The sequence below is a fragment of the Microcebus murinus genome, chromosome X (assembly GCF_040939455.1).
Source record: "Microcebus murinus isolate Inina chromosome X, M.murinus_Inina_mat1.0, whole genome shotgun sequence".
Taxonomy (NCBI): domain Eukaryota; kingdom Metazoa; phylum Chordata; class Mammalia; order Primates; family Cheirogaleidae; genus Microcebus; species Microcebus murinus.
This window is the reverse complement of record NC_134136.1, coordinates 30,926,077-30,952,125: the sequence shown is the minus strand read 5'-3', so window position 1 is coordinate 30,952,125 and position 26,049 is coordinate 30,926,077. Positions and strand designations below refer to the sequence as shown.

At 45.5% G+C, this 26,049-nt stretch overlaps 1 protein-coding gene across 1 annotated transcript; it reads left to right on the top strand.

Annotated features, from left to right (window-relative positions):
- Positions 1 to 12,922: 12,922 nt before the first annotated feature.
- LOC142865887 (nuclear RNA export factor 2-like) lies at positions 12,923 to 24,112 on the top strand. Its single transcript, XM_075999366.1, has 20 exons — positions 12,923 to 13,093; positions 13,320 to 13,473; positions 13,775 to 13,858; positions 13,970 to 14,074; positions 14,195 to 14,275; positions 14,396 to 14,465; positions 14,613 to 14,701; positions 14,807 to 14,914; positions 15,093 to 15,202; positions 16,940 to 16,976; positions 17,446 to 17,514; positions 17,600 to 17,655; positions 17,795 to 17,902; positions 18,022 to 18,080; positions 18,205 to 18,320; positions 18,416 to 18,458; positions 19,040 to 19,112; positions 19,656 to 19,838; positions 23,736 to 23,796; positions 23,934 to 24,112. The coding sequence occupies exons 1-20, from the start codon at positions 13,059 to 13,061 to the stop codon at positions 23,976 to 23,978; spliced, it is 1,686 nt and encodes a 561-aa protein (XP_075855481.1). The 5' UTR covers positions 12,923 to 13,058; the 3' UTR covers positions 23,979 to 24,112.
- The last annotated feature ends 1,937 nt before the right edge of the window (positions 24,113 to 26,049 follow it).

Here is a 26,049-nt window from a genome sequence, read left to right as displayed (position 1 = left end):
TTATTTGCCAGTCTCTCCTGCTTGAATCTTTTCACTTGTTCATTCTTCAGAGATAACCGCAGGTTCTAAGCATGCTTCTGGTATCATGGTGGCAAAACATAAATGCATAAATGCAAGTCATCAGGAAGTGTTATCTATGGCAACAAGTAAAGTGCCCCACTCTGGAAATCAGGGTGCAACTTACCTGTCAGTATGAGAGGATGCAATAACTCTTGTTTTATCCAAACAATCCACACTTTCCCAAAAGCATTTTATTATTATTTAATCATTACAGCTGCCATATTTTGAGTCCCTATTCTAAGTCAGGCACGGTGATAACCTTGTCATATAAATAATATCACATTGAACCCTCAGGAAACTCCTGAGAATGTCTTATTTTAATTTACACAGGAGATATATGAGCCAAGAGAGGCCTGTGTACTGCTGTGCTTATAGGCAACCCCCAACACTCACTGGCTTATTTCTCACTCCTATCAAATATCCGTGCCAGGTGCAGGCCCTTCAGGGGATGGCAGATGCTGGGGTCTGAGCGATTCTTATTGGAACGATTCAGAGAACCAATCTGACAGAGCAGCCACCATCTAGAAAATGGTCGGTCACCATGCTGGAGGGGAAGAGAGCCCTAGATGGCCTCACCACAACGAAATGTCCTGGCCCACATAAAACGCATGTCACTCACACCCATTGGCCAGATCTAATCACATATGCGGCCCTGTCCAAGCCAAGGCAGTCAGGAAGCAGTTCTACCAGGTGCCTGGTACAGAGGAGAATGGAAACACCTGGTAAACAGCAGCTCTGACTACTTCATGAAGGAATTGGAGTTTGGAGAGATTAAGAACCTGCCTAAAATCATGTAAGCTGTAAGTGACAGAACCAGGATTTGAATCTCTACCGGTGTGATTTCGAGTCGATGTCCCTTTCTGCTCCTTTCTACAATGTACTCTATTCTCTTAAAGGAAGTTCATATATATTTACACCGGAAGTTCCTTTCCTTCAATGATGCGATTCCCTCTTCCTTAATTATCTGACATTCTGGCAGTTGAATTGAATAGACCCGTTGGCATTGTTAGAAACACCAATTTGATAAGTGGAAGGTCTTTTCCAAACAAGGAAGTTTATTGGATGTTAGCAAGTCCATTGTATTCAAGGATAAAAATTATAAAAAGTAAAACCAGGTGGTAGGTGAAAAGACTGTTCATGGATCATTTACTTAAGAAAATTAATCTTCAGTGAGAAATCACTCCATAAATTCATACCAGCGTTAAGAAGAAAAAGGAAAGTGAGTGTTATTGACTTGTAAACTGGCAGCAAATGGATGCTCAGTTTACTGCTTCCTTACAAACAACTTAGAAACACATTTCTTCCTGCGCTGAATGTAGTTTGTATATTGCTCAAAACTATTATGGATCTCTTTCACTAATGAATATAGTATATCGCTAAGAAAATGAATCTTCACATCCACCGCATCAAGGATAATTAAGAAAAATTAGAACAGATGTTAATGAAACTGAAAACAGATGTGATAGAGGTAAACAAAGATGCTAGATGTCAGTGTTTTAGAAATACAAGATAATGATAAAACCTCTAAATATGGCTTGAGAAAATTGGGGAGAAGGTACAAATAAACCACTTCTGGAATGAAGACGGTGTCACGCTTGCAGTTACAGAAGACTTTGAAAAGGTAATATAATATGAAAAAAGATATGCTGATGGTTTGAAAATTTAGATGAAATAGAAAAACTCCAGGAAAAAATATAACTTTCTAAACTGGAGAAATAGAAAATCTTAACATTATTGAAAGTATTCTTGACAAGGAATACATGTGAAGGCCAAATGACCAGCCAATCTCAATTAGTAACATAAATACAAATTATATAAATAAAGTGATAGCAAACTACATCCAACAATAGCTGGAACAGATAACACAGCATGACAAAGGTGTGTTTGATCCCAGGCATGTAAGGTGGGTTTAACATTTCAAGACATCCATAATGTATTTAACACACTAGCTGAAGAAAGGAAGGAGGAAAGGACAACTATCACAAAAGATAGGGAAAGGTATGCAGTGAATTAACCAACCAGGATTAAACCACAACACTAACAATAGTTCTCAGTGAATCAGTTCTAGAAAGCTGTTTCTTTAAACTGACCACAAGTATTAAAACAATAAACCATATCACACACCATCCTTAATAGTGAAACATTAGAAGCATTCTGGTTACAGCCGGAAAAGAGACAAAGATGACTCACATGACGAATTCTGTTCACGGTCATACCGCAGCTAGTGCAGTAAGCTATTGTTGTATACATTGTACTAGGCCCAGAAATAACACATGTCACTCACAACCCGTTGGCCAGAGCTAATCACATACACGGCCCTGCCCAGGGAAGGGGAAGGGGAGTTCTACCAGGTGCCTCGAACAACTACTGCAGGTAGTTTATGCAGTGAGCTATAATAACATACATACGCACATAAGTTAATAAATGTATACAAGTGAAAATAAAGCTGTCAATATGATTATCTTCATATAGAACTCGAGAAGCTACAGAAAATTAAATTTAGTAATACAGATGAACAAGTTTGTTGGATGTAATACTAACATACACAGAATCACTGTCACAAATAGAAAGTACCATCTTCACTGTGAATATACCATTTACAATAGGAAACATTATGTTTCATGAAATATACGTGGAATGAGCTCACTTGTCCAACTACTACAACACTCTTCAACACCCCTAAATGCTATCCTGTACTATAGAGACTGGAAGGTTAAAACATGAAAGGAAGCCGGGCGCGGTGGCTCACGCCTGTAATCCTAGCTCTCTGGGAGGCTGAGGCGGGCGGATTGCTCGAGGTCAGGAGTTCGAAACCAGCCTGAGCAAGAGCAAGACCCCGTCTCTACTATAAATAGAAAGAAATTAATTGGCCAACTAATATATATATTAAAAAAATTAGCCGGGCATGGTGGCACATGCCTGTAGTCCCAGCTACTCGGGAGGCTGAGGCAGCAGGATCGCTTGAGCCCAGGAGATTGAGGTTGCTGTGAGCTAGGCTGACGCCATGGCACTCACTCTAGCCTGGTCAATAAGCGAGACTCTGTCTCAAAAAAAAAAAAAAAAAAAAAACATGAAAGGACACGCACGTTCACACGAGTGCCCGAGCATCTACACACACACCCCAGGTGTGTAAGGTGGGTTTAACATTTTAACCCCAGAGCCCCTTGCAGGTAAAGTCCCAAATTGGATCGGAGTCGTATCAAACGTATGCACTGACGTGAGACTCTAAGGTGGAACTGAATAACGTGGGAGCCCCATTTGGGGTCAGCTACCAGTGATGGGTAAGGTCTCTGGTTTTCATGGGGCAGCCATTGCAGAGTTTCTAGAATTCAGTCTGTGTCGTGCCTGTCAACTAACGGGCAAGGAACAGTGGTGTTTTCAGCTATAACATTCCCATAGCATGGGAGGATGTTCCTTGGCTGGGCAGCATCCAAGCCTGCTTTCCTGGTCCTCCCACAGAATTTTTGTAAGCTACGCGATGTATTTTATAAAATAGCTAGAGTGAATTCTACCATAGGCAAGTTGGGACCTTGATTAATACAGTACTTGACACCAAAATGGGTTGCAAGGAAAGGACCCTGAAAGAAGCGGGGATGAGGGATAGATTATCAGACCTCAGTAGGTCTGAAGATAACAAGGGTCCAATTCACATTACAGGAAGAAATATTAGTATTCCATGACATGTAACGGTGAAACAGTTGCAGAAGTTATCATCTGTGGTCTCTTGAAATGAAGTGCCTTTGAAGTTAACACACAGTGGATCAAGCAACTGCTGATGGGGACTCCAAGCCACTCCTTTCCAACGGCATGGAGAATTCTATTGGTGAGGAGGTGATTGTCATCTTTGAAGTGTTCTGAAGTGCCTGACTTCTGTAGCCCCCAGATGAGAAGTGAGATTCTGCCATTGACACGATCACCCTCATTTCAGTGGGGATGATGGGATGCTGGAGCCAGAGGCCAAGTAGAAGCACTTAACCTCCCGGGTCAAGGTGAATGCTGTTCACCTTGATAGGCAGCAAGGCCAGAGGATAGTCATAATGGTTTGACCCTCTGTGTGATCTTTGAATGTGACTGCTTGATCAAAGGATTCCTGGGGTCTTGACACACCCTGAACATCCTCTAAGGTTGTATTTTGATCAGTTGAAAAGTAAATAAAATATAAATGGTATTTATTTATCGTAAAATACAAGCAAGCAAAAAAAAAAAAAACAAAAAAAACAACAACAACCTCTATATCTGGTGACCTGAGCCATCATCATGGTTCCTTACTGTACTCCTGCACCTGTCCCAGAGAACCTTGAATGAAGGGACTCCTGAGGAAGAGCCTACTACAATGAAGTCACAAGGAACCACAGTAAATCTTCTTCCTGGGCTTAGCCAAAGGGACCTGGCCCTCCAGGCACTTACCAGAGTTACTGTGCACTTGCTTTAAGGACACTCGCTCCAAGCCAGAGCTCAAGAAACTTGTCCTGGAAAGGGCCAGATCATAAATATTTCAGGCTTTGCAGGCCATTTGTTCTCTGTTGGAATTACTCAACTTTGCCATCCTAGAGCACACACAGCCGCAGCATTACTGTGTTCCAATAAAACTTTGTTTATGGACACTCACGCGTGAATTTAAAATAATTTTCATGTGTCTGGAAATAATCTTCCTTTGACTTTTTGCAACCACTTATATATGTAAAAACCATCGTTAGCTTGCAAGGCCACACGGAAACAGGCCACGGGCCACGGGCCACATTTGGCCCATACCCGTAGTTTGCTGACCCGTGCTCTAAGCTAATAGACTCATTAGGTCCCCAAAACAGCACTGAGTGGAAAGACAGCAAAATGAGATAGCAGCTATCCCTAGAATCCTCTGGCAAGCATAGACCCAAAGCTGTGGCTTCAACACAGTTGTTTTCACCCTTGATTGCACGCTGCAACTCACGTGGGAAGTTTGAAACCAGCCGTTGGCCTGGATCTGCCCCCAGTTCTGCTTTAATTGTTCTGGGTGTGGCCTGGTGTTATGATTCGTTTTCAGTCTCCCTGGGTGGCTCTGATGTGTAATCATGGTTGAGAACGACCTGAGCAGTTTAAATGACGAGAGTGCAAACATTTTACAATGCTTAATTTAAAAATTTTATAATTGCGGTTTTGGAATAAGGATATTACAACGACAATGATAATAAATACATAGCCACACTGGAAATATGAAATGAATATTGCTATGTAAGGAATCGGGAAGAATGTCTTTAAAAGACAAGGGAGTGGGAAAACACGGTGGTAAAACAGAGGCCACCGCAGGTTGTGTCTGGGATGAAGCCAAGCTGCTGGCAAGGCCAGAACAAGGTATGGATGAAAGCCAAGCATCTGTGAGCCCAGGGCTGATTCAGCAGTGAAACCTCTGCAAAAGACAGTCACAACCCAGGGTCAGCATGGAAGGGACAGCACAAACTCAACAAATCCAACAGTTGGCACTGAGGGGATAAGAAAAAATTAGAAAAGAGTGGAAAAGACTTTAATATAATACTCCCCCAGAGCGATAGAGGAGTGATAAAGGATGAACTTACATCCACTGTAAAAGAATAGAAGACTGTCCAAGAAAGCTGGCTTATTGAAGGCAAGGATCTACTTTCCTTTCCTCCTGAAACTTCATTAAGACAACAACAAATGTAAACAAATTATGCTATCTCCATACAATGGAATATTACTCAGCAAGAAAAAGTCAAGGACATGGATGGATCTCAAAAACATCCTGCCGAGTGAAAGAAGCCAGATACAAAGCAGTGCAGGGTGTATGATTTCATCTATATAAAATGCTAGAACAGGAAAAGTAATATATAGCAGCTGAAAGCAGATCAAGGTTCGTATGGGGCCAAGGGATGATGAGATCAACTGGGAGCTTTTGGCGTGTGGTGTGGTATATGTTCTGCATCTTGACTGAGGTGGTGGTTAGCCCTCATCCCTGATTTTTACATATAAGGAGCCTGGGATCAGGAGAAGTTGGGTGAATCGTCAAAAGTGATCAGCTTACTAATCAGAGAGAAGATACATCTGAGTATAGATAACAAATTGTTTCTGTTATTCTGTATAATGGATCAATAGGAAAAGTGCTTCTCCCCAGGCACCTGACAAAACCCCAACCTAGCTGCAAGCATCCTTTTTACAAGTAAAGCATAGGTACGAAAGTATAAAACTATTCTTCATTCCAACAACCCACTTCCACACATGGTTAACATTCTCAGGTGCTCCTTTACCTGGACTTCTTTATGTTTATATTAACACAAAAAAACATAGTATTTCATTAACATTTAATTCTGAGGAATCATAACGTAAAATATAGTTGTATAACCTTTTTTCTATCTCTTTGTATCATGTGGTATGACAAATATGCTACCTTGTTTCTTGTAGTCTTCCACTTCAACCTGAACCGTTTCTTCAACAATATTACATTTTTTCCCCAAAGACTGGGAATAGGAACTTAAGCACCATCCCCGTTGAATCCTTCCATATGCCTGTGTCAGTCTCTGAGTTTTTTAGTTTGGTTCCCTTAATCCATATGTCAGATTATTGCCCATCGGGGCTACCCTGTTTCACTGCTGCCACGTTGTAAAATACAGGGTGACAGGGTAACTAGTTCCCATTCACCCTCCTCTTTTCCTTCTTATTTCCAGGAGGACTAATAGCAACAAATGCTACTAACATATATTCATCCCTCACTAAATGCCAAATGTTGGCACTTAATCACTCGATCTGGCGATAGCCAACTAATTTATAGTGCTTCTTGGGTCACAGTTGTTTCTCCGGGTGCTTTGCGTGTATTTCCGTATCTTATTTAATTTTTCCAATAATGTCGTGAAGCAGAAACTATTACTATCCTTGATATAGTGTGTGTGTGGGGGGGGGGGAATGGGAGAACATGAGTCACAGTGAGGTCAAAGTTACTTGCCCTGGACCATGGAATTTAGCACCAGGATTCACATCCTGATGGATCTGACCTCACATCCTATGCCCATAACCAATAATGTGCGACTCTGTTTTAGAGCTGAAGCGTGCAGGGGGACAGGACTCAGAGTCTGGTGGGCAGTGTTGAAGGTGTGGTGTCTGAAACCAGCATCCCCTAACTCTGTCCAGCCTTCTGCCCAGAAGACCCATCATTGCACACTGTCCCCCTGTCCTGTCTCTCCTTTCTTGGACTGTGTGGGAACTGTTTCTTTGGTGTTCAACTTGAAGGTGAAGTAACACAGACAGACAAGGTATACACGGAAAGAAAGGAGGGTTTCCAGAGGGGAGCATATCGCTAGGGTGAATTCAGTTCCTCAGAGGCTTTTTCGCAGTGTGTTTCATTCTCTTCCCAATACTCGCCCTCCTCCTTATGACCCATACACCCATCCCTTGGCCTCTTTACTCTATATATCAGGTACTCACACCCCTTCTTTCCCATCTGTATGTGGCGCCAAAGACAATCATTTCTACCCCTGTCCCAACAACATCAGCCATCCTCTGGTCCCTTCGTCCTTCCATCCCAAAGAGACTGTAAGGTGCAGCCATATAATTAGATGTATACATTTAGACAGAATATTTTGTATGATACATTCAGAACGTGAAATGTCTGGGTCAAAGTTTAAGAACGACTTTTGAACGGTTAAGCGTATTGCAGGCAGTTAGACTCGCACATGGACAGTGGAAATGTATATTGGAGTAAATGTCATTAGGTATCTTTGGGAAAATATCTCTGATGTTTGAAGATATTCATATACTTTTCCCGGGACGCTGTCGATCAGGGACTCAAAATCTCGGACGCACTCTAAAGCCCAAGCTGTGCTCCACTGGGTTCTTTAGCCTCCACCCCTGGAGATGCTCTGTAATCCTGGCAAACCCGTGGGTATCATTCCATTACTTTTTTGTACAGAGAGCTCTATTCCTTTCTTATTTATGTATTTATTATTTCAGAATATTAGGGGGGTACAAACAATTTGGTTACATATATTGCCTTTGTATCGCCCAAGTCGGAGCTACAAGCGTGCCCAACCCAAAGACATCACGCACCGTACCCATTAGGTGTGAAGTTACCCAACCCTTCCTCCCCGACACGCTGTGAATGTTACTTCCATATGTATTACTTCTTTAATTTGAACAATCATTCAAAAATTAAAACACCAAATTGTAAAGGGAAAAAAAAAGCACTGGAAATGATTGAGATGGATGTATTCTCAAGAGTGGTTTTGTTGATGCTCCCAAGTCTGTGTCACATGCTTTCTTTCGACAAATATCCTTAGCCCCTCCCCATTCTATGCCAGACACTGCCAGCCCAGAGTGACTCCTAATCTGCAAACCCTGAGACCCAAACGGATTTCTCCCACCTGGGCAAGACACCTGGTTCCCACCCCAACAGGAGTGACTAGCACAAAATACCATCCCTGGCCTGCTCACAGATATCTGTCCATGAGACCTGAAAGCTCACCCTTAGTAGCGAACCAGTGCAGGTGCTGGAGGAGCACTGAGGGTGTGAGCGCAGACCAATAGGTGAGGACATAAATCCTGTTCTGCGACTTCCCTGGCTGAGAAATCCTGGGAAATGTACCTAACGTCTGTGAGCCTAATACTAGTCATGATCTGAAAAGAGATTGTGGATACAATTCTCATGGGATTTCTGAGAGGAGGTCAAGAGAAACCTAGTGAGCTTGCCCACAACTGAGCAAGTCGTCGCTTGCCATTGTCTCGCTACCACAGCAGGGATGCTGTTTCCATGTACTCAGTGGCATGGCAATGATGTAGGCAAAATTCCAAATGACAGGAAGTACCAGCAGGAACGCAACATGATGTCATAAAGGATACTCACTACTGTGTCTATGAGGGAGGATCAGCCAGGACATGGTGGAGCCTGAGGGGGGACCCAGGCTGTCTGTGTGAGAAGCACTAGCGGCTTTATACTGCTCCTGTTAGTGCCTTTGATTCTGACAGCACAACTGCGAGGCAGGGATTGTGCTGAGATGCGGGAATTCAGTAAGTGGACGTGTGCCTGTGTGTTTTGTCCTCAGTGCCTCTATCCATCGGGCCCCCTCTGTGGCCTTTTCTCACACGCGGGCTCTCCTGTGGGGTTCTCAGCACGAGGCTTTGCCCAAGATTGTAGCTGTGGCTGTTGGCTAGCTCACTTTTACGCTTTCCTCTCAGTGGTTTCCAAAGTAATGTCGGTTCTCAAACATACTCTGACTCTTTCTGTACACCATACATTGACCATGCACCCTTAACCCTCACTTCAGCATTTGTTGTTTTTTTTTTTTCTTTCATTTATGAGCTTTTGTGAAAATGAGTTGGTTCCCTGGTGTCCTCCAAATGATACCAGTAAGGATCTGTTTGTTGTTGTATTTGAGTATCTTATGGACTCATGGCTTTGTAACATATCGGTGGGCTCCAAACCCCTATTGTAGGATTTTGAGCATAGGAATGACAAGATGTGACTTACATTCTGAAACATCACTCTGCCTGCTGTGTTGAAAATAGATGGTAAGGGAGCAAGTTTAGCTAAATGTGATATATGTGTGCCATGGAATACTACTCAGCCATGAAGAAAGATGATTTAATGCCTTTCACAACAACATGGATGATATTGGAGACTGTTATCCTAAGTGAAGTATCAAATAATGGGAAAAAAACACCACATGTACTCACTATTAAGTTGGAATTAACTGATCAGCACACATGTGCACAGAGGGGAGTATAATTCAATGGAAATCAAAACAGCGAGAAAGGGAAGGGGGGATGGGTGGAACCTACCAAACGGTTCAACTAACACTATATGGGTGATGGGCACACTTATAACCCTGACTCAAGCATTATGAAAGTGATCCATGTAACCAAAAATATTTGTACCCCATAATACTTTGAAATAAAAAATAAAGTCTGTTCAGATAAAAAAAAAAAAAAAGGCAGAGGGAAGAGTTGGAAGGCCACATAATCCAGAAGATAGGTGTTGGTGACCTGGCCAGGGTGGTAGCAAGGGAGGGAGTGAGAAGTGGCCAGACTCTGGATATATCTGGATATATATATTCTTTATTTGAGCATATCATGTGGTACAAATGTTAAGGTTACGTATATTGCCCTTGCCCCCCTCCCGCCTCAAGTCAGAGCTTCAAGCGTGTCCATCCCCCAGATAGTGCACACCACGCTCATTATGTATGTATATACACACCCCCTCCCCCCTCCCACCTGCCTGACAACTGATAAATGTTATTCCTATATGTCCACTTAAGTGTTGATCAGTGAAACCAGTTTGCTGGTGAGTACATGTGGTGCTCATTTTTCCATTCTTGGGATACTTCACTTAATAGAATGGGTTCCAGCTCTAGCCAGGAAAATACAAGAGGTGCTATATCACCATTGTTTCTTAGAGCTGATTAGTACTCCATGGTATACATATACCACATTTGATTAATCCATTCTTGGATTGATGGGCACTTGGGTTGTTTCCACAGCTTTGCAATTGTGAATTGTGCTGCTATAAACATTTGAGTGCAGGTGTCTCTTTTGTAGAGTGTCTTTTGTACTTTTGGGTAGATGCCCAGTAATGGGATTGCTGGTTCAAATGGCAGATCCACTTGTATCGCTTTAAGGTATCTCCATATTGCTTTCCACAGAGGTTCAACTAGTTTGCAGTCCCACCAGCAGTGTAAGAGTGTTCCTATATCTCCATGTCCATGCCAACATTTGTTGTTTTGGGACTTGTTAATAAAGGCCATTCTCACTGGAGATAAGTGATATCTCATTGTGGTTTTAATTTGCATTCCCCTGATGATTAGAGATGTTGAGCATCTTTTCATGTGTTTGTTGGCCATTATTCTGTCTTCTTTTGGAAAGTTTCTGTTCATGTCCTGTGCCCATTTTTTGATAGGGTTGTTTGATGGATATATTTCAGAGGTAAAGCCAAGAGAAGGTGTATCCATCCTGATCCATTGGATGTGGAGTGTGAGAGAAAGAGAGCACTCCAGGCCACCTCCAAGTTTTCGGGAATGAGCGCGTGGAATGTCTAGGACAAATGCTCTACCCACGCTTAATTTCATGTTCAGTGCCACACAGGGAAAGTCCCAAAAGTTGTGAGTAGCAAGGCTGTCCTGACAGTAGATCATATACTGAAAGTAGATCTACTGACAGTAGATCATACCCTCACCCCACTAGAAGTATTAAACTGAGGCCTGGCCATGATCACCACATCCTGGAAAGATCAGCAGTGAACGAATTTTTATTCGCAAGTGTGCCCCGAGAGAACGTGTAGTAATTAGTGTATGACATGTGTAACACAGAGACCTAGAGAACCTTAAATGTTAGCGCCCAAGAGGACGCTGGTTTCTAAAGGTCTAATTGCCTTAATCCCCATACCCTACCCACCCCCAGGAAAACCCCAGCAGAATTACTGTCTGCCGGTATATTGTTTCAGTTGCCCATGGTAAAAATAAAATACCCTAAGTGAAGCTAACTGTGGGAGAGAGGATTAAGACTATCTTACTTCTGTAGATTAAAAATAAATCTTGCCACATGGTGAATTGGATATGTTTGTGGGTAGTGGGGGCTGGGGAGGGGCGAACAGCCACGCCGTTCGTAAGAGTGAATACAGGGTGATATATAACTGAAACACTTCGTAAGCATGCCCAAGGCGACGTTATCCAATAAACTAGATGTCTGAGAAAAGAAAATTAATGAGAGACAAAGATGGGCCTTACGTAACGATGAAAGAATCAATCCACCAGGAAGACATAATGATCCTAAGTGTGTACCTGCTGAACAGCAGAGCCTCAAAGTACAGGAAGCAAACACCGATGGAGCCGAATGGAGAAATAGCTAAATCCACAGTTATGGCTGGGGCCTTCAACCCCCTCTTCTCAGCAAGGGATAGAATTATTAGACAGAAAGCCAGCAAGGATCCAAAAGATCTGAATAATACAGTCAATACAGTAACAGGATCTAGATGATACAAATAGAATGCTCCACCCAACAACAGCAGAGTGCACTTCCCCTCCTTCAAGCGTCTTGTAGTGTTCATTAAAGCAGACCATCTCCTGGGCCATCAAACAGACCTCAACAAATCTAAAAGAACTGAAATCATACAAAGTGTGCTCTCTGATGATAATAGAATAAAAGTAGAAAGATAACAGGGAAATCTCCAAACATGTGGAAATTGTAGTTGATGCTTGTTACTCCAGTTTGCCATTCAGACCCTTGTTATAGAAGAGCTGAGTTTAGGAGGCCTTGTCTCCTGGACTGAAAGCATTTCAGGCTGGGCAAAAAGAAAGCTTTCTCTCGATATTTCAAACCGAGCATTGCTGGGGACAAGACTGGAGGCAGGTGGATGGTTTAAGGAAGCCGTCACATCAGTCCCACGTGCCATTAGAGCTTGTACTGCATCGGCAAAGGAAGTGCAGCTTGCTGACGGTTCACAGAGTCAGTCTGGTGGCTGATTGGATGTGGGAGGTGTGAGAGAGGTTGCCTCCCAGGGATTGATGTCGTTGTTAGATAAGAGAAGCCTGAGAGGAGGCAAGATTAAGACAGCTTCCTGGTGTGTGGCTGGTGTCTAGTCTGACCCATGGGACGCACACACACCTCTGTTCTTTATAAAACCTGCTCCATTTTTAAAAAGGTTCAACACAGTTGCTTCCTCTTCCAAGATTTCTTCCGGGATCGTGCCACCTGTGAGATAAGGCTCTCTTGTCCAGACAGGCAGGCAGAGGAGTTTGCTTTCTGGGGTTTGTGTGATTGGTCCCTTGGTGCAGGTTGGCACTTTGCTTGCCTTATCATGAGGTTAGCTTAAGATGTAGTACTTGTTAGGTGGACCACTGATGTGTCTTCAGACTTTAATTTTTATTCCTATTTTAGAACACAATGATGGTGGTTGCCATTCTCAAGGAAGGAAGAAAGGTGGGAGTTATTTCCGGGGTGATTTTGGCAAAAGGAACCTGCATTGTGAACATGGAGGATATGAGCGTCCGCATTCCCACCGCAAGGAGGGTGATGGAGACGTGGAGATGAGGGATGTCCACGAGGACCCCCAAGTAAGACAGTAAGTGATCAGACAGCCTGGTTTGCACGTAGTAGCCCCTGGGGCAGTGCAACTCGTTCGCTCTCTGTGGCTCTCTCTTACTTTTCTGACTGAAAAAGTGAAGGATGATAGAAGTGGAATGATGGCTGAGCAATCCTAACTGTAGCCCTGGTGTCTGTGAGGGGAGGGTGTATGGAAGACTTCCTTAGCATTCATGGACCCCCTCCTCCTCTCCCCATCCCCACAGCACTCCTTATACCATCCGACGCAACAGGAGGAGAGTGAAATGCCATCACGAAGACCAAATCCATATCACTGTGTGGAGAGATAGAAAATCTCCAGAGAGATCAGTGGGGGAGAACACAGGAGGCAGAACCATGGAGAGCTGGTTCAAGGTCACAGTGAGTGTCTTGGCAAGATCTACATTAGATAGAACATTCTGGAACCTTCCAGAAGTAAGACTACATTAAACACCTTAAGTTGATTATTTGGAGGAGGGCTTCTGAATGGAGAGTAAGGGGGCTTAGGGAATCCATGTTTGGCACAAAAATAGGAAATCCTGTCAGCGGTCCCTTCTTTAGAAGCCCAAGAAAGAAAGCTAGGTAGAACGTTGGAAGAGAACTGCTGGCTGGGTGTGTTCTTTCTCCAGGCTTAATTCCGTGGTGTCTCTCTTCTCTCCTATTTTCTTCTTTTCACCCTTAGATTCCTTACGGGATAAAGTATGAGAGGACATGGCTCCTGAACTCAATCCAGAGCCATTGCAGTGTCCCCTTCACACCGGTCGATGTAAGAGAGGATGGTGAAGCCAGTTGGGTGGGCACATGGGAAGGGGAGAGGCCTGGCTCAGCAGGGGCTGTTGGCCTCTGACACTGTTGCTCTGGCCTTCACTCCCCGTAGTTCCACTACTTTAAAAATAGGGCCCAGTTCTTTGTCCAGGATGCCGGTGCTGCCTCTGCATTGAAGGATGTCAGCCACAAGGTTTGCGATGAGCAGAACCGAAAGGTGCGTGTCCGGGGCATTCCCTGTACCTAGTCTCAGGGCAGGAGGACAGGCCAAGGGCTGGTCATTTATTTTCTGTGGGATTAGCGGTCCTGGAGCTTACCCTGCCTCTCCTTCCTGCAGATATCTATCTTTGTCGGTCCTTCTGTTGTACCCTACTCTGTGCAAAATAAGTTGAAGCCAAAACAAATGGAGCAGCTAAAGGTAATGCAGACTCAAGGCACGTTGTATGCCCATTTCCCTGACTCACCTCTTCTTGCCCCGATTCCCCCGTCACCACCGCCAGCACAGCCTCAGAGTCACTCACCACCTCTGTCTCTGCAGCTGACCGTGAACAAACGATATGATGTCTCCCAGCAAGCTCTTGACCTCCAGAAGCTCCGTTTTGACCCAGGTATGGCTGTCGGCAGTGACTCTAGGGCAGGTGAGGGCAGAGGGGTCTGCCTGGGAGGGAGACTCAGGGATGGCAACTTGGGGAGGGGTGGGTGCTGCCGCTGGTCCAGGCGAACCCCTCTCAGCCTTCCGATTCCCTTTTCTGAAGACTTGGTGGGGCGTGATATGGACATAATCCTGAATCGAAGAAACTGCATGGCTGCCACCCTGCAGATCATTGAGATGAATTTCCCTGAGGTGAGGCCTTAGGTAGAGGGCTGGAAGAGGTTGGATGAAGGGCAGGTTTTACTCCGAGGCCCTAGAGAGTAAACATCACTCTAATTAACTGTTCTTCCCCCAAAGTTATTGTCCTTGAACTTGCGCAACAACAAACTGTACCGGCTGGATGGCCTGTCTGACATTATAGAGAAGGCTCCCAAAGTCAAGATCCTGAACCTCTCCAAAAATGAGGTGAGAGGAGGGATCCAGGACAAATTTGGGTGGAGGGTAGGTGGTAGTGCACATCGGGGTGATGACAACAGGCAGGCAGAAGTACCTGAGGGTGAGGGAGGGAACTGAGGGGACCAGGGTCCCGGATGTCTCTCTTTCCCTGAGACTCTCTTTCCGGTTTTCCCCTCATACTTCTCAGCTGAAGTCGGCATGCGAGTTGGACAAGATCAAAGGGCTGAAGCTGGAAGAGCTGTGGCTGGAAGGGAACCCCTTGTGCCGCACCTTCCCAGACCAGTCCACATACATAAGGTCAGTGGTAACCTCTGTCACCTTTCCTGGTCCCCTTCGCCCCCTGGGAGGCTGAGCTGCCCCTGACAGTGCCCTTCTGCAGGGAGAGGCAGCCTTGGCCCTCGGGGAGGATCACAGGCCCTGCCCTCTCCTCTCTGTCTGCGTCCCTCAGTTCTGCTCACAGGTCTCCTTCCCTTCCCTGGCCTGCTCCCCTTTTGCCCTGTTCGGGGGTGTGTTTTCCACCTCTCTGCAGCCAGCCTCCTCCAGGACGCCCTCCATGAGTGTGCTCCAGGAAGCAGGGCTCCCCGCCTCACCAGGACCAGGGTGCTCAGCCTTGGGCCAGATCCTGGGGCCCTGGACTGAGAAGGGTCCTCCTGCCCTGGACCCCACGCTGAGCCAGGCCTTCCTGGCTCCGTGCTGACATGGGCCTCCCCTCCCCCCTTCTGAGAGGGGCCCTCCTTCCCTTGCTCCATAAAGGCCCGCCCACCTGTCCTGGGCTGAGGTGGTGGCTTCCCTGCCCCAGGCTGAGGGCTGAGGGCTGAGGCACTGGGTGTCTGCCGTGATGACATCCGTTCCTCTGGCACAGTGGCAGGAGCTGGGTCCTCCTTGGGGAGGAACCTGGGTTCCCTGCATCAAGGAGCCAGAAGTGAGCCACCGCCAGGGAGCAAAGGGCTTCCCGAGGCAGGAGTGGGAGGCAGAGGGTGGAGGACATAGACAGAGGATAGGCCTCTCAGGGTACTGCCTCTCCCTGCCCCCGCACCTCCCACCATCCTGCCTGGTCCTTCAGAGAAGCCCTGGGTATCCCGAGATGGGAATGACACCTCAGACATGGTGCCAGCTCAGATGTGCACAGCTGGGTCGGGACCATCAGGACAGAACGTGGTGATCCTGAGAGGGGGTCCCAGACCCTCAACCCCATGCTGAGCTGGAGCCTGACGCTTCACTCCTTCTGGGGAAGGTCTCCTGTCCCCGTGGCTGCTCTGTTTCCCATGCCCAGCTCAGACTGGGCTCACCCAGGTGACAGAGGACCCACCTGCATCCAATAGGCCCTTGTCCAACGGGTGTGTGGTTCCCATTGCTGCCTCAGTTCCCAGGGCCAGCCAGGGGCAGGTGAGGGAAAGGGCAGCCGCAGGGGAGCCCTTTCCTTCTCTCTTCCTCCCTGACCCCCACCTCCATGGGAGAGCATCGTTTCCTTCCTTCTGCTTTGCTTCTTATTTCTCCTTGGCCTCTCCTGTGTCTTCCCCATCTCTCCCTCTTAGATCTTCATGCCCCTTCCTGCTATCCCCCCACCTTTCCCTCCCTGCCTCCTGAGCCTGGACTCGCTGGCCTCTCTGCCCCAGCATCTGGGGCCATCCCTGGGGGGTGAGCTGCTGTCAGCCAGAGCCAGACCCAGCAGAATGGTGGACACCCAGTGAGGTAGCAGAGACCTGGGCTCCCACCCCATTCCCTGCTCCCTGCGGAGCCTTTCATGGGGACCTGCAGGAAGGAAAGGGAGGCAGGGAGAGCAAGGAATCCCTGGAGCGTAGCTCAAGTTTCTGCTTCTTGTGGCACTGGAGAAGGATGTCAGGGCAGTCCGGGTGGGGGCTTTCCAGGAGGAAGAAGAGGGAGGAGAGCCAGAGGTGGGGGAGGAGAGAGAGAGAGAGAGAGAGAGAGAGAGAGAGAGAGAGAGAGAGAGAGAGAGAGAGAGAGAGAGAGATTGAGATTGATTATGCAAGCCTGAACTGTCAATCATTTCATTTTGTTTTTCATTTTGGACAGTGCCATCCGGGATTGTTTCCCCAAATTGTTATGCCTGGTAAGTACCTACCTACCATCATCCTTGTCTCCTCTTACTCTTACTCACATACGTGACCTCCGCACCTGCCCTCAAGCCCTTTGAGTCTTGCCTAGATTACATGTTTCCATCAGACCCTCATCCATTTTGGAGCACGTGGATACTTGAAAAAGGCAAGAATATTCTCCCTGAAAGAGATATCCAAAAACAGAGGGGGGTGGAGAGAGAGAGAGAGAGACAGAGAGAGAGAGAGAGAGGGAGAGAGAGAGAGAGAGAGAGAGAGAGAGAGAGAGAGAGAGAGAGAGAGAGAGAGATTGGCATATAATAGTAGAGACTTCCAGCACCCTGTAATGAAGATGCCCGCTGGAATTTCTAGAGTTATTTCACAATTGGCCTCTGACTCTTGTTCTCCTCTGGACCTGTTCGTCTCATTGGTCCTCCAGTGCCACCTCCCTGGTCTCCACTGCTGACTCTCTCTTCCCTTCTGCAGGATGGCAGAGAGTTATCTCCACCAATTATCACTGACACTGAAGTCCCTGAGTTAGTAAAATCCTGCCAGGTGAGGAAGAAGAACCAAGCAAGATGTGGTGTGCTTCAAGGGATGTTTTATCATCTGTGTAGTCTAAAATGTCTTTTAATTCCAGGAAAGCCATAAAGGATCTGAGACCCTAAAGAGTCTAGTCCTGCAATTCCTGCAGCAGTAAGTACCCCTGGGACCACAAGGAAGGGGAGGGCTGGGACAGGCTGGGCCACCCAAGCACAGGCCTACTCATGGGAGATTTCAAATCTCATTTGGGAACCAGACTACAGAGGTAGCCTACGTCATTGCTCCCCTACAGGTATTTCTTGATCTATGATTCTGGAGACCGACAGAGTCTCCTGGATGCTTACCACGAGGAGGCCTGCTTCTCCTTGACCATTCCCTTCAACCCCGAGGACCCAGCTTCGTGAGTATCACAGCTGAGACTCTGCTCCGGGGCCATGTGGCTCTCCAGCAGACACAGGTTGGCTCCTGGAAAACCTGTACTGGCTGGACCACCACTTCCTGTTCCTCTTGCTGTCCTAGGAGCAACTTGTGCGAGTACTTGAAGGAAAGCAGGAATCTGAAAATGCTCAAGGACCCCTGTAAGTGTGCAAAGGGGAAGACTGGGCAGGGTAAGGCGGGGGGGGGGGGGGTGAAGGGGACAGTCACAGGGGCCCAGGGCCAGGGTGAGGCAGCCCCTGATCTTTGCTTCTCCTCCCCTCACAGACCTGCGGAGACAGCTGCTGAAGCACACAAAACGTGACATCGTGGACTCCCTCAGCGAGTTGCCCAAAACTCAGCATGACCTCAGCTCCTTCCTGGTGGACGTGTGGTTCCAGGCGGTGAGTGCCTGCTTCCTCCCTCGGGCAGGCCCAGAAAGCTGGAGGTGGGTAGCAGGTTAAGGAGGATGCCGAATGCCTGGGCTCTTCCCTTTCAGGAAAGGATGCTCTGCTTCTCTGTCAGTGGGGTGTTCAAGGAAGGTGAGTGTCTCAGAGTCCCCTCCCAGGTCCCACACTGCCCCCTGCCTCGGCTTCCTCTCAAAACTCTCCCAGCTTCCCCGATTTCATTCCTTTCGGTCCTATTCTTCCCTCTGTGTTCTCCGGCCCCGACTCTGCCCACAAATCATCACATTCTGACCTAGGTCCATGCCTGTCTGCCCCGCATGGCTCAGATGTTAAGGCCACAGGCTGTGGGGCTTGATGGCTTTCATCTCGAGTCCTTACTCTGCAAACTTGGGGTGGTCACTTAACCCTTCAGTTCCCTCATTTGCAAAGTGGGGCTAATAATACCCATCTCTTGGGCTACTGTGACACAGGAATCAAGTGAACTTGGGAAGTGGTTTTCACAGGGCCCTGCACATGATAGGGGCTCTATCCACTGGGAGTGGATTCTTCCTATTACTCTCCCCATTCCCACCATACCCTCCTGACTCCAAGTGAGCAGTTGTTCCGGTCCGGCTTCCTTCAGCATGAGTATCAAGTAAGACGCTGCCTGGGTAACGCCTTGTGAGCAAGTAAAGCATGTGCAACTCTGAGGGGGTATTTTTTTGTTGTCTTTGAAGTGGAAGGAAAGTGTCAGGATTCTGTTCTTGCTTTCACCCGGACCTTCATCGCGACCCCTGCCGGAAATTCCAGGTAAGTCCTGTGTTGTGGGTGGGAACACCCATCCCAGCCTGGGGCCAGTGGTGTGGCGATGTAGTGGTGTAGTCCTCGAGGCATTCTCAATATTGTGGAAGGCCAACAGATAGATCCGAGGAGCAGTCTAGCCTAGTGTTTAAGAGTGTGGGCTCTGGAGTCCAAATACGGGTTCTCTTCCTGACCCCCAACACTCACTAACCATGTGACCTTGATCAAGTTACCTGACCTCTCTGTGACTGACTCAGTGCCTTCCTCTGAAAGTGGGGATAAGCACATCCACTTCCTTGGGCTGTTGTACAGGGTAAATGCAGTTGGGTTAAATCTACACATGCAGAGAAGCTGGTAGACAATCTCTCCTCTCTCCAAAGGTGGGCTCTGTGAGAGGGTTAGATGGTACCAGCCAAGGAAGCTGGGAGCCAGGCACAGTCAGGATATGGAGGGAGTTTGGTTGCTGAGGGGCAGTGGCTAAGGAGGGTCGCATTTTGGGGGGCGTGGGGTTGCCTATATTTCCAACTGTTTGAGGGTTCATTTTTCCTCCAGTGTGTGCATCGTGAATGATGAGCTGTTTGTGAGGGACACCAGCTCCAAAGAGACCCAGAGCACCTTGTCCATTCCACTGTCCACACCCTGCTCCCTCCCTGTGCCTGCCCTCTCCCAGGAGCAGCAGGAAATGGTGCTGGCTTTCTCCACCCAGTCTGGGATGAAACTCGAGTGGTCTCAGAAGTGAGTGCTGGGTGTGCACAGGGATAGGGGGGAGTTGGGACAGCTGGGGAGTAGATAATGGAAACTCAGATACAATGTGGAAAAACAACTATGTGGATATTTTGCTTCCAAAAACAGTGGGCCCATGAAAAATGTGCCATACTTTTATACTGATATGTGTGAAGAATTTTTAAAGTTGTATAATGCTCAAACGACTTTACCTTCCATATGTAAAATCTGAAAGAATCCACCACAACAAACTACTAGAACTAATAAACAAGTTCGGCAAGGTTGCAGGATACAATATACAGAAATCATCAGTATTTCTATGTACTTTCAATGAACAAACAAAAAAAATAAGAAAACAAGCGTGTTTACAATCGCATCAGAAAGAGTAAAATACTTAAGAGCAAATGTAACAAGAGAAGTGCAAACCTTATACTCCGAAATCTGCGAAACATTGCTGAAAGAATTGAAGAAGACCTAAATAAATAGAAGGACATCTAATTTTCATAGATTGGAAGGCTTAATATCGTCTAGATGGCAATACTACCCAGAACAATCTACAGATTTAACGCGATCCCTGTCAAAATCCCAGCTGGCTTCTTTGCAAAAATTGACAAGCTGATCCTGAAATTCATACGGAAATGTAGTGGAGCCAGAATAGCCAAAATAATCTTGAAAGAGAACAATAAAATTAGAGGACTCACACTTTACGATTTCTAAACGTGCTACAAAACTACAGTAATCGAGACTGTGTGGTACCAGCATATGGACAGATGTAAGAATCAATGGAATAGCGAGCTCACGAATAAAACCATATAGATACTACCAACTGATTTTCAACAAAGCAGACAAAACCATACACCAGAGCATACAACAAAGCAGACAAAACCATGCAGGGTGGGGAAAGGACACCCTCTTCAACAAATGGTGCTGGAAAAATTGGATAGGCACATGCAGAAGAAGGAAACAGGATCCCTATCTCTTACCACATACAAAAGTTAACTCAAGATGGATTACATACTGAAATGTAAGACCTGAAACTATAAAAACTCTAGAAGAAAACGTAGGAAAAACTCTTCTAGACATCGGCCTAGGCAAAGAATTTATGACTAAGACCCCAACAGCAGATACAGCAACAACAAAAATAAATAAATAGGACTTAACTAAATTAAAAAGTTTCTCCACAGCAAGGGAAATAATCAACAGAGTAAATAGCCTACAGAATGGGAGAAAATATTTGCAAACCATACATCTGATAAAGGACTAATAGCCAGAATCTACAAAGGAACTCAAACAAATCAGCAAGAAAAAGACAAATAACTCCATTAAAAGGTGGCCAAAAGACATGAACAGAGTTTTTTCAAAAGAACATAGACAAATGGCCAACAAACATGATAAAAACGCTCAACATCACTAATCATCAGGGAAATGCAAATTAAAACCACAATGAGATACCACCTTAACCCCTATCAGAATGGCCATAATAAGTCACAAAACAATAGATGTTGGTGTGGACGTGGTGAAAAAAGAATGCTTATACACTGTTGGTGGGACTGTAAATTACAGTGGGACTGTGGAAAACAGTATGGAGATTCCTCAAAGAGCTAAAGTACACCTACCATTCGGTCCAGCAATCCCACTACTGGGTATCTACACAAAGGAAAAGAAGTCATTACATCAAAAAGGCACCTACACCCAAATGTTTATCCAAGCACAATTCACAACTGCAAAGGTGTGAAATCAACCTAAATGCCCAGCAAGTGAGTGAATAAAGAAAATGTGGTATGTTATATGTATACACACACACACAGACACACACACACACACACACACACACGCACGCACGCACGCACGCACACGCACACGCACCCACCGTGGAGTTCTACTCAGCCCTAAAAAGGAATGAAATAATGTGTTTTGTAGCAACTCGGATGAAAGTGGAGAACATTATCCTAAGTAAAGTATCTCAGGAATGGAAAAACAAACACACCACATGTTCTCATTAAGAAATGGGAGCTAAATGATGGCAACACACGGTCATATAATGGTGTAAAGGACTTTAGAAACTAAGAAGGAGAGAGAGCTGGAGAGGGGTGGGGGATAAAAACTTACCTGTGGGGTGCAATGTACACAACTCTGGTGATGGGCACACTGAAAGCCCTGACTTCAGCATTGTACAATTCATCCATATATTTAAAAAATCACTTATACCCCCTTAATATATTGAAATAAAAATTTTTTGAAAAGAATTGAGAGTCCACAAATGAACCCTCACATTTACGGTCAATTGATTATCTTTCAGGGTGCTGAGAATAAAATCCAATGGAGGAAAAATAGTCTTTTCAACAAATGGTACTGAGACAAGTGGATATCCACATGCAAAACAATGATTTTTGAACCCTATCTCACACCATATGCAAACATTGACTGAAAATGGATCAAGAATCTAAACATAAGAGCTAAAGCTATAAAACTCTTAGAAGAAAACTTAGGTGTAAACTTTCCCGACCTTGAATTAGGCAATCAGGTTTTATGTATGAAACCAAAAGCACAAGCAACCAAAGGAAAAAAATAGGTAAATTGTACTTCATCAAAATTAAAAGCTTTTGCATATCAACAGCCACTATCAAGAAAAGTGGCAAACCTGAATGGGAGAATATATTTGCAGATCACCTATCTGGCAAGAATATGTGAAGAACCCTTACAACTCAATAATAAAAAGGCAAACAACCCAGTTAAATAAATGGCGAGAGGACTTGAATACGTATTTTTCCAAAGAAGATATACGAATGGCCAACAAGCACATGAAAAACCATGCTTTTCTTGGTTTCTCAACATCATTCGTCATTAGGGAAATGTGAATCAAACCCACAGTGAGTTACCACTTCACACCCACTAGGATGGCTTTAATCAATAAAATGAAAGAGTACAAGTGTTGGTGAAGATGTGGAGAAATTGGAAATCTCGTGCATTACTGGTGGGAATATAAAATGGAGCAGTTGCTGGGGAAAACATTTTGGCGGTTCCTCAAAATGTTAAACGTGGAGTTACCATGTGACCCAGTAATCCCACTCCTAAGTATATGCTGATAGAAATGAAAATACATGTTGATTCAAACACTTGTACATGAATGTTTACAGCGGCATTCTTCATAATAGCCAAAATGTGGAAACAACCCAAATGTCCTTTAGCTGATGAATGGACAAATTTATGCGGTGCATCCACAGAGTGCAATATTACTCAGTCAGATAAAAGAATATAGTTCTGATATATGCCCTGATATGGATGAACCTTGAAAACATCATGCTGAGTGAAAGAAGCTGGTCACAAAAGGCCACATATATGGTTACATTTATATGAAATATTCAGAACAGGCAAATCCATAGAGAGTGAAAGCAGAGTAGTGGTTGTCAGGGTCTGGGGGAGGAGGGAGAATAGGGAGTGATCTCTAAGAGTTAAGTAGTTACTTTTTGAGATGATAAAATATTTTGGAATTAGATAGTTGTGATGGTTGCACAATCTTGTGAACTTACTTAAAAGCACTGAAGTGTACACTTTAAAATGGTGCGTGCTACAGTATGTGTGTTATACCTCAGTGAAAAGGAAACTTGTATTTTTTTTTTAAATTTGCCATCTGTTATTTCCTCCAACATCTTTCTTTATCAACATGTCTTAAACTCCCTTGTCCATTTAAACACTGCTGTTGTCCTGCTTCGAATTCTAGTGGACATGAATGTCAGCGATAGACGTGTTGGTTTTCACTAGGTTTTTCTTTCTTCATAATTACAATAGTGCTCACATTGGTACATGTGTCCCAGCAAAAAAGTAGCATAGGTGAAGTGGTGGCATTGCATGGCCAGCATGTCCATCCTTGGGTAGTAATGGAGATCACCTGTTCTTCTCCCACCCCAGGTGCCTTCAGGACAATGAGTGGAACTACACCAGAGCTGGCCAGATCTTCACTCTGCTCCAGGTGAGGTCCAGGAATCAAGCAGGTAAAAGATGGATATCCCTGGGCCATCAGGAAGGCCAAGAAGATGGAGGGTGGGTGGCCTGGGCATGGAACTCAGGACACCTGACTCTTCTGACGTCCCAACTCCTTCCCTTCAGGCCGCGGGCAAGATCCCAGAGGAGGCCTTCCAGCAAATCTCATGAAAGGAGTCCTTGGATGTCGTCTTCGTCTCCACATCATTTTCATTTCTATTTTCAACAGCCTCAGGGCATGCCCATAACTGAGGTTGGAGGCCAGGCTGACCAAGAAGCCAAAGTTAACTTGTAGGCCAGGTCACATAACCACCCAAAGAGCCAATTGTTCTGTATATTTTCCCCACTCGTGATCACTGTTTATTTTTATAATAAAGAATGATGTTGCACGTTGTACGTTGTGTTTCCTAGATTGCTCTTCCCCTACCCCAACCAGAAGCCCATGGGGCCAGGACTGAAAGGCCCTGCCACCCCCATTCGCCCCTGGCTGGCCTTAGCAGGTACATCAGGCTTGCCTTCATCGACAGTTTGCCAGTGAATCCTGATGAGAAAGGTCAGGCGCTGCTTCCAGAGATTGGCCTTTGGAGACAGCAGGACTCTGTCAGACACTCTCCCTGGAGGCCTGCAGAAGCAGGCATATTACCTGGTACAACAGGGGCTTTGCAAGGGATGCCTACTGGCTAGTGAGGGGTGTGGAAGGCAGGCAGACAGGCAGGAAGGAGAGGACTCCCACATTTTGCTCCTCATTCATCATTTGAACAGTTTTCAAAGACCATACCATGATCAGTTTTATGATTTGCATGCAGGTAAATAATGGGAAATGGGCCTTCTCACAGCTCTCGCCATTCTTCCATCTGTCTTCCCATCCACCATCCCACCTCACCCCCCACCCCACTTCCTGAAGGTGCACTGTTCGAGGAGTCTCACGTTAGCACCTGCAGGGTGAGGGAGAGTCAGCCTGTCTGCCCAGCGCATTCCTCAGAGAGCTGACACCAGGTGCTCCATGCCTATGTTCTTGAGGGGGTTGACCACTTGTTTTCACTTCTAACCGAACAACAGTAGCACAGAAACTCACGTTATGGGCAGTTCTGTGGGACCTCTCTCAACAACTGACAATAAGCAGTTCCGAATTGCAGGCAAGAGTTGAACGGGACATTCTCACAACTTTCCACGCTTCTTAATGCTTGCACTTTAGACAATAAGCAGGCATAACTTTTGAAATTCAAATAATAGCAGTACAAAGTTTTCAAGCTACTGTCCTATAAATGATGACAGAGGTGACGTATCACCAGTTTACAGATTATGCCTCCACTCTTATGTTTGTCATAAGTTATTTCCTACCACTTGCCACTTTTCGATTCTTTATGTACATGTACATTAGGGAGCCATATGTTGGAGTGTGAATTTTTATTAAAACTATGAGCTGGGGGGGTAGTTGCCATTACATAGAGAATGATGCCAACCTTGTTCTTCATGTAGTGCCTCCATGGCCAAAGAGAAGTTCCCAAACCTCTTTAAGCCTCAGTCCTCTCACTTAGGGAACGGAGAGCACAAAGCACACTTCTCAGCCTTGTTGTGTGGACGAAAGACAGTCACACATGCTATCCACCAATTTCAGCATCTGCCCCAAATCGGGTTCCCTGAGTTGCTTGGGTTCCCTTGCAGTCAAGAACCATGGACTTCACCCCTCACCCCATCGCGCGGCTCCTGTACTTTTTCTCTCTACGTGATTAGGGATGCCACGGTTTTCCAGTTACTCATCATCCCGCCAATTCCCATGATTCCCTTTGGTCCCACGCTCTGAGCAAATGCTAACACTGAAGTGTCTATCTCTATCTCTGTCTCTATCTCTGCATGTGTGTGTGTGTGCATAAAGAGAGAGAGAAAGTATATGGATAGTGATGGATGTGTTCATTTAATTGTGGAAATCTTGACACATATACATATATCAAATCATTAAGCTGTACATCTTGAATATATACAATTTTATTTCTCAATCATGCCTCAATATAGCTGGAGAAGAGTATTATAGGCAATGTAATGTCAATGGATTTGACAGCTAAAATGAAATGGACACAAAATGTATCTGCATTATGGTTCCATTTATATAAAAATGTGTGTACATATATATTTATGTGTGCATTCATAATTGAAGTGTTCCAAATTATTCTAATGAATGATTATGCCAATTTAAGTGCCCAGAACAATGCATGAGAGTACCCGTAGGACCCTCCAACCTCAG